The sequence below is a fragment of the Henckelia pumila genome, chromosome 2, assembly GCF_033568475.1.
Source record: "Henckelia pumila isolate YLH828 chromosome 2, ASM3356847v2, whole genome shotgun sequence".
Lineage (NCBI taxonomy): Eukaryota > Viridiplantae > Streptophyta > Magnoliopsida > Lamiales > Gesneriaceae > Henckelia > Henckelia pumila.
The window spans coordinates 119,843,016-119,852,335 of NC_133121.1; the positions used below are offsets into that span (position 1 = coordinate 119,843,016).

The following is a 9,320-nucleotide window of genomic DNA, read 5'->3' on the forward strand; positions in this document are numbered from 1 at the left end:
TTATTTTTCAAATTTCATTTCAAATAATTTCTTCTCGACCCCATAAAAGTTGTATCACGAACATACATATATTATGAGCGCCTATACTTGTACAGAGCCTGCGTACCAATTATAATTGGATTTACCTTTTGCATGAACAAATTCAATACTAATTATATAATTATATATATACGCATTATTTTACATAAGATATTAAATTTTTTTGAAGGAATTTTAAATAAGAGATTTTTTTTGGTATCTAAAATACGCCAAATCCACAACTGTGTTTTTTTTAAAAGCATAATTTAAAATATAAATAAAAATAGATGGAAAAAATTAATTGAACGTATAGGATACTTATCGTGTTTATATAAAATTTTATCTCTAAGATTATCTGCTGCGATATTCAATTAATTAAATCATGATATTCAAAGTCTTAATTTTTCTTATTTGCTTTACTGCGGAAACGAAATATAAAGTCGTCTGAACATATCAAATCTATTTAACTTTGTCACATGCCTCGTTATCTGTTCTGTTCTTTCACTTCTTTTACACTTTGGAACTTCATCTTGCTATATATCTTTTGTATAAAATATTTTCTTTTTTCTTTTTTTTTAAACAAAAGTTAATTAATGAAGTTGTTATTACTTTATTTTAGGATATATATAATCGATTTTCAAAGCTTTTGAACGTGTATGCTTCCTTTAAGTTCTACTTGAATATGTCATATATCAATTTTGCATAACACGCTTTAATATCCATTGTAACTTACAAACTTTCTCTTCTTTTTTTTTTTTTACTAAAAACTAAGTATTTGATACAACTTGCTTTACATCAATTAATTCATCAACGAACTATGCACTAATTACTGATATTAATGGTCATTTAATTTTAATTTATATATATATATATATATATATATATATAGAAATGATACTTTACACACCTTTACCCTGCACACCTGTAGGCGCCGGCCAACGTGGCGCACCCACAACCACACAAATTTTTTTTTTTTTTTTTTACAAAAAACGGCTGACCAATCATGAACCGCCACGTAGGTGGTTCCCATGTTACCCTGCACCCCTAGGATGCAAGGTATCAAAATTATATATATTATTAGATTGAAATATATATATATATATATATATATATATATTTTATTGTTATCGTTATTTATATTACATATGTGCATATATAGACATATATTGTTATATGCATTGATTAAAATTTATTATATTTTATTTTATTTTTATGTTTTGTTATTTTGTAATTTTATAATATGTGTTTATTGGTTTGCATTATATAATTGTTAGTATATTTGTCAGGATGACAACAAATCGAGGGCCAATAGATTCTAGTGTACTATATTTACAATAAACACATATGTATTCAGAAGTTTCCACAAAAACAATTGATGACATAGTTCGAGTCAAACGATCCGATAATTTGATTTGACAGTTATTTAATGATCATGGTCTGCACAGTCGTGTGATTGCATATTTAAATAACATTGGGTTTTATGGTGTTTTGCTGTGTGGATCTCGGCAATATGATAATCATTTAATTACTGCTTTGGTTGAACGATGGCAACGTGAAATACATACCTTTCATTTTAGATGTGGTGAAGCAACCATCACTTTACATGATATTTCCATTATTTGGGGTCTGCCTATTGATGGTGAGCCTGTAATTGGTATAGATGTTTCACACAGAGTTGAAGAGTGGCAGCATATATGTTTGAATTTATTGGGATTTACGCCACCGACGTCGCATTTCAAAGGTGGTCACTTATCGATGACCACTTTATATGAGCATTGCATGGCTGCACATATCGATGATAATAGTCCAGAAGTAGATGTCGTAAAATATACCCGTTGTGTAGCATTAATGATTATTGGAGGAATCATGGTTCCAGATTATCAAGGAGGATCTGTTAGATTGATTTTTTTGCAACTACTTCGGGATATTGAACGTATCAGATCTTATAGTTGGGGAAGTGCAGTTCTGGCATTTCTATATCGTGAGTTATGCAATGCAACACGGATAAGAAAAGCTATAATATCCGGGCCTATATTTATCCTACAGGTATAAATTTTTAAGTTCATCTAATATCATATTATAATAATTTTAATTTAATTTATTACTGATGGCAGGTATGGGCATGGAGCAGGATTACATTTGTTAATCCTGATATGAATGGATTATCTCTGACTGTGCGTCAAAATGAATTCGAGAAAAATATTTCATATGCTCCTTATGGTGCACGGTAATATTTCAAAAATATTAGCATTGTATAAATTACAAATTCATTTTGTAATAATTTTAATAATATTTTTTTATGTAGGTGGTCAAATGTGTTTAGTTACACTCATTCACCAACGCACGCTATTAGAATTATAAGGGATTGCTTCGATCGTATGACTAATGTTGAGGTGTGTTATTGGATTATTGAAACTTTACAATAATTATATTAATTTATATTTATTAATTAAAATTGATTTTATTATTATTATGCAGTTTAACTGGATAGTTTACAACAAAAAGGATGTTGATGTTAAAGCGATCATTAGTACATACGATAATAGAATCTGGCGATGTGTTTGTCCTTTGATTTGTTTTGATATTGTGGAAATGCATCGTCCTGATCGGGTTTTGAGGCAGTTCAAAATGCGACAGTCTATTCCTAGGCCTGCAGTTGACAACGATAACCTACACAATGTTAATAGAACAGGTCATCGCAACCCAGATTGGAGAGAGTATCATAAAGATGCAATTATTCTTTGAAATGGAAAATTGAGTAATGTTGCCCGAGGCGAACGCCACGGAAGATCTAGGCAAGTCGATGATGATTACTTTTCATGGTTTGATCGCATTACTGTACGGTTTATATCGCCTGCAGTAACTGGGCTTGGTTTTAGGCCATATCAGTCGAATTTAGATATTGGCGGACACAATAATATTCCACAAAATTTTAGTGTGCCATCCCCTGATTCGCATCAGTCATCATCGGGGTTTGTTCCTCCTCGGCCATCTGGTGAGTTCTACAACGCGGGTCCATCTGGTGGGTTCTACAACGTGGGTCCATCTGGTGGGTTCGACAACGCAGGGCCATCTGGTGGGTTGTACAATACCGGACCATTCGATGGATTTTACAGTGCAGGACCACCTGGTTCATATGTTGATGCCGGTTATCATACTCCATTTTGTGAAATATCCAAAGTTTTACAGATCTTAATACTGGTCAACACAATACTCTGGCTCTTGAAAGAAACGTTCCGTCACCTGTAATATTCTCTAGTTATTTAGATGAGCAACAAGAGAGGACTGAAGAAATTGTTGATGCTCCTATTGTGCGTAGAGGACAACGTAGACGTAGACCACCTGCTTGTGGTATCCGTGGTCATTTGTATAACTACAATTGTCATGAACAATCATGATATTTTTTTTTTGTGTTATAGTAATTGATCATTAGTTATGCATGTGATTTTTGTTTTTTTTTCTTTCCGTATGAATTTTTTTTTAATTACACCACAATTATTTTAAATACTTTATTAAGTTGATTCAAACAAATATGAAGAAAAATGCTAGTAGTGTAATAGATCAATGCATTTAACCAATATCAAATACATATCTTATTCAAATGTATATATTATATGACAAAATTATAAAACACATATGCTACCTACAAATATTTATTTGTTATACATTTTTCGTCAAGCAATCTATTGTCCACGTTCATCTTATGCTCCTGAAATACAAAAAATAGACATATACAAATTAAAATATATTACATGACATATTTTTAGCAACAAAATAGATTTCCAAAGTTTATACATGTTAGTTCTTCGTTGTTGTCTCTCTCTCGCTACCGGCCTGTCCATCTCGTTTCTTAGTCGAGTCGTTGTATCCCTACCTGCTCTTCTTCTTTCACGTCTAACTGGTTTGTGTTGCAACTCAAAGGTAGGACGATCTCAATATCTTTCATCTGCAAGAGGTTCAAATCTTCCTTCATACGTTGCGAGGTACTCCGATATATTGTATCATGGCTGCACAAGTGTCGTGGGATCTAACGAGTGTCATTTAGCGGTGCAAATAGCATGAGAACACAGGATGCCAAAAATTGTCCATTTACCACATGAACAATCTGTTGTTGATATTCTCACCACTTGCATGTGTTGTCCGCGACTTGGCCTTCCTCCAGTCGCAACCTGAGCAGTTTGTGATCGTACATCATATTTAACAACACGATGTTCACTAGATTTCTTTGCCCATTCCTCATACTTTCGTCGTGCATAATCCGACCACAATTGATTTTTCTGAACCATACGTTGACCTTTCGTCACACGTTCAATGAAGTATTGGACACATCTCAGAAGGGTCAAGTGTACTATTGCAGATATAAGCAGTCTACGAGCTCCCTTCAACACACTGTTTAAGCACTCGGACATGTTGGTCGTCATCACTCCACGACGCCAATCTTCGTCATGGGCCATACTCCATTTTTCCTTTGATATTCCATCCAAATATCTGTGTGCCAAAATATTTTTGTTCTTAATTGCCTCCATCGTTGCATCAAATTTACAAATTTGATGTTGACTCCCTGCTTCCCAGCATAAATCTTTCAAATGCACATCTTTGGACCTAGAATTAAAATTTGAGCACACGTGCCGCAAACAAAAATGATGCACACCTTGTGGAGGTTTGAAATATGGTAGATCTTCAACGGATCGCACGATTCCCTTGTGCCTATCAGATATTAGACACACACCATTTTTGCCACATATAACATGCCGTCCAACATTTTCCAAAAACCATTTCCAGGAATCAGACGTTTCTTCATCCACAATTGCAAAAGACAATGGTAGAACTTGATTGTTAGCATCCAGAGTGACAGCGATCAACATTTTGTGTTTGTACTTTGTGTACAAATGTGTACCGTCGACACTAATGATTTTTCGACAGGGTCAAAATCCATTAGTACACGGCTTGAACGCCCAAAAACAATAGTTCAATGTTTTTATTTTTTCATTGTTTCTGAGATGCTTCCAGTCGACAATTGTTCCAAGATTATATTTGCAAAGAGCACGCATATATTTCGGTAGTAATTGAACAGAGCTCTCCAAGTTCCATAAACAATTTCCACTGCACATTTTAGACTCCGCCACGCCTTCGTATACGAGATTTGATATCCATATTTATCTTTCACAATCTCTATTATATATTTAATCTCGTACGAAGGATCACATCGTACAATGCCCAATAGTGTATGTGCAACCATATCACTATTCAAGTTGTGATGATCTATGCCGACGTTGGTTGATATACATGCATGAGGCCCACCATATCTGGTTATTTTCCAATAACCTGTTTTCTCCTTGAAAGATGCGCGAAGACCCCAATGACATCTGACGGTGGAAGAATCATTTTTGCATTGAATTTTTCACAAAATGCGTGTGCTCTCAACAACAAGATATTCACGCCTAGAAACTCTGACCGAATAATCTTTCACAGATGCAATCAGATCTTTTTTATCCTTGAAAACCATGTTTACACATAGTTCTCCTCTCTCTTCATTATAGTATCTTGTCCACATGTCATGAGGTACGCCAATAGAATCAGGAATCTCTTCTCCAAAATATGTATTGAAAAAAGATGGCATATCAGAAGTGGTAGAAAAGAAAGGAACATCTTGCCTCTGTAATTTCTAACGAGGTGGTGGACGAGATGATGTTCCCTCATCAGTATTAGCATGGATATTCACATGTACATCATCATTCACATCTTCAACATCGTCATCATCTTCTTCCTCAGACTCCCCGTATGACATCTCTGCAGGCTCTGTATCGCTTCTCTGAACATCTTCGTTTTCACTCCTAGGATCATCAACACATGGCACAAAGTTTTGAATTTCTGAATTCCAATTTGCATCACCAGAATTTTGTTCCCAAACACGTGTACTTTGCGGCCAACTTGCAGGATCAGGTTCGCATGTGCCGGCGATATATTGATCCCACGATCCACTTTCAGGATAAATATACATGTTTTTCATTCCTTCGGTGACATGTAAAATATCCGATTCTTGGTTGGCATGACCAACGTGATGGTCAATTTGGTTTGCTTCCACGTAAAAATGCAATATACGTATATTGGGAGATTGCATCATAAACTCTAAAGCGTTGTCATCGACAAGATTGACTTGAATTTCATGCCAAGATGAATTTTCCATGAAAGAATATTTCGTTGATAATTTGATAGTAAAAGTAGTTGGATCAATCCTCAATATTTGATGCACAACTTCAACCAACTCGGACAAAGTAATGGAACGTAGAACTCGCATCGGTCTAGTATAAGGAATACTATACACAATCGATCCACTATCCACAATAATATGACCACCAAAATATAAAAATATATCAATGTTTTCCGACATGATTTTTTTAAATAAAAATGAAAAACGGATAAAAAAAACGAGAAAATTTTAAAAAGATTGATATTTTTATGAGTGATATCCGAATAACATTTGTGAACATATATATAGTAATTAATACGCGTAGAATTAATTGTTTACGCATTAAATTAATTATTTACGCGTTAGATGATATATTTAATTGTTTACGCGTTAAATTATTTTATTTTACACGCAAATACTACGCAAATGCTATGCGTCAACACGTTTTCTTTAATCATTTTAAGTGTTAAATAATTTAAAATAATTTTAAATTTGACAGCGTCCGCGCCCCGTGGCAGAGGACGATGCCTACGTGTACACAATCGTCCGCTGTCAGATTTGAAGTTTTACGGTATTTGTGAAATTTTTTTATTTTACGGTATTTTTGAATTTTTTTTTTTTACATTAAAAATAAAAAAAACCCGTCTCTATACTTATATATATGTAGTTTAGGGCATGTATATATAATTATATATTCATTTGATATATTTTCTAATCATGGGACTCTTCATTCACACGTCCAAAAGCTTGAGATGAAACAAAAAAAAAAAAAACTTATTTTTCTACAAACTGGAGTATTTTCCGAAATGCGTAATGCGAAAAAGTTTGAAATTAATTAAAATTAGTTTCTAGTTCGAATAATTGTAATCGTGCCTCTTCCAAGGGTCTGAATTTTAGTGAATGACACCACAGCCTTGCCAGACAATCCCGGCCCCTCCGGTGACACCGAAGGCCGGGCGGCGAACTCTCCAACGGGGTGGCGCACGGTCCTCGTCGGCGGCATTAAGATCCTCTTGTTAATGTCGTTTAGTGTCACATTGCCTTCAAATCCTCCAGGTTTCACTAATGCAAATGGACACATGACCACCTTAGCCAAGGCCCTTTTGCTCCTTTTTTTGGGATCATTATATATACCCCCTGAAATTAGTGTAATGTTTAGAAAAAATATTAATGACTAAATAAAGGGCACGCGATGTAATATATATCTATATATATGTATATGTTTGTGCGCGCGTGTGTGACTTGATCAATTATGTAAACATGCATTTGAGAAATAATTTTTTTAAAAAACATATGACTCAAACTCAAGAATTTCTGCTGTAACTTGAGGGCCAGTCAAATTAATTAAATACTGCTCAAAATAAAAATTAAATAGTCGAACTTAATTTTCTCTAGCTTGATGAGACTCATGACCTACCACCGATCACCTCATCAATTAGTTGTCATTTTAAAACTTGAGGAATTATTAATTAAGAAATATATATATATATATATACTTTAGGCTATGTAGCATTATACATAATTGATTAGTGCATTATGGAATGTCACAAGTTGCATCCTCTTTAAGTGTCAAAAGGTACATTATATATACTGCATAAATTTTTTAGAAGAATTCTATCAAAATTAAATATAAATATTAATTTTGTGAAACGGATCGGAGAGAGAAAATAATACCTGCATAAGAAACTATAGGGCCTCTGATATTGCATAGGTTTTCTTTATCTGGTGTGCACTGGGAGTCCATTAATGATTCTTTAAGAGAAGAAGATAAACAATCATATGTTTCTGAGACTGTTTCTTCAGGTGTTCTCATGTCTGACAGAATCAAGAAAACATATAATTAAATTAAACCTACATCATATCTATTATATATCTACATTCGTTAATAAATACTTCATACACACACATATATATATTTAATTACCATGACATGTTTAATTTGGCATCGAAACCGGTCGAAAATCTTTAAAATGCATGGATCATGTTTTTCATTGTAAATTAATGCAAAACAATTACAGCAAAAGGGACCAGTTATGTGTAATTCAGACAAAAGTATAATATATATTTTCAATTCTAGATATATAAATATATAATTCTGTCTCATCATGCTGATGCATGACTTGTTTAATTATAATATAAGTTACCTGAAATGGTGTCACACTTGGTTATTTGACTCATGCTGTCAAAGTTTTCACAACAATCCTGCATGAAATTTGAAGTCATAAACAAAAACCCTGAAAAATTTCAAGAAAATTTGTTGTATATACGTAGCTCAGAAATATTATACGAACCATCGTGGAATTATGGTCTATTAATGAATCTTGGTTTTGATGCTCATCATGAGCGAATAAGAAGAGCCTTCTTCTCTTGCAATTAAACTCGAACAAAACATCTTCCAGATAACCAGTCGTCGAAAAATCAGCGGCTTCGGCAGAGGGCGGAGTCCAAGCGCCATTGATACTACTGATCTCCATCTCATCATCTGTTTCAAAATTCACTCAATATAACATATAAATCATATCATGCATGTTTTTGTGCTAAAAACCATTGGAAAAAGAATAAACAAAAGAAAAAGAGAAAAAGGGTTTTTATTAATTACTTATATTTATATATACTTACTGAATTGAAACATTTCTGCGTTGAAAACTTGAAGATTGTGGAAATCAAAACCTAGGGAAGAGCTATGGAAGCTACTTCTGAAAGCAATGGAACTAAGATCACCCATTCTTTTGTTTATACGGATGGATATATACAGTGCTACTACAATATATATATATATATATATAAAGCCAAAGATATATATATATACACACACACTAGCCGGTTAATTAAATAATTAATATAGATAAAATTAAAATAATTTTAAAGATTAAATATTTCTTTGGCAAGTAAAGTAGGTACTAAAAATTGTATTTTTATATTCATTTGAATAGAGGAAAACATACAAATGCATATATAAGATCATATCTTAAAAGACAAAGTGGAGCAAGTTGGTAAAACAAATTAATTTTTAATAATGTGTATGATTTAAATTATACATTTGTCTAGCTTTTAATTTGTTAAATAGCATGGATTATACGATTAAAAGGGAGGAAAGCAAAATGATTTGAGA

General features: G+C 33.2%; 1 protein-coding gene across 2 annotated transcripts; it reads right to left on the reverse strand.

Moving 5' to 3' along the window:
- Positions 1–6,933: 6,933 nt before the first annotated feature.
- LOC140884956 (uncharacterized) lies at positions 6,934–9,025 on the reverse strand. Of its 2 annotated transcripts, none has more exons than XM_073291865.1 (5): positions 8,828–9,025; positions 8,500–8,705; positions 8,353–8,410; positions 7,883–8,023; positions 6,934–7,345 (listed from the first exon to the last, which is right to left on the reverse strand). In XM_073291865.1, exons 1-5 carry the CDS (start codon positions 8,931–8,933, stop codon positions 7,050–7,052), a joined length of 807 nt encoding a protein of 268 aa, XP_073147966.1. In that variant the 5' UTR covers positions 8,934–9,025; the 3' UTR covers positions 6,934–7,049. The 2 variants fall into 2 exon arrangements, with proteins under 2 accessions (XP_073147966.1, XP_073147967.1); XM_073291866.1 differs by having other exon boundaries at positions 8,500–8,690; positions 8,828–9,020.
- Between the last annotated feature and the right edge of the window lie 295 nt (positions 9,026–9,320).

Bases quoted from the DNA above. Each gene is read 5' to 3' on its own strand.
- LOC140884956 (XM_073291865.1), bottom strand. From the start codon at position 8,933: ATGGGTGATCTTAGTTCCATTGCTTTCAGAAGTAGCTTCCATAGCTCT. The intron at 8,024-8,352 runs GTAACTTATATT...TGATTCTGTCAG, and splicing joins CAAGTGTGACACCATTTCAG to ACATGAGAACACCTGAAGAA. The intron at 7,346-7,882 runs GTATTATTTTCT...CACTAATTTCAG, and splicing joins CCCTATAGTTTCTTATGCAG to GGGGTATATATAATGATCCC.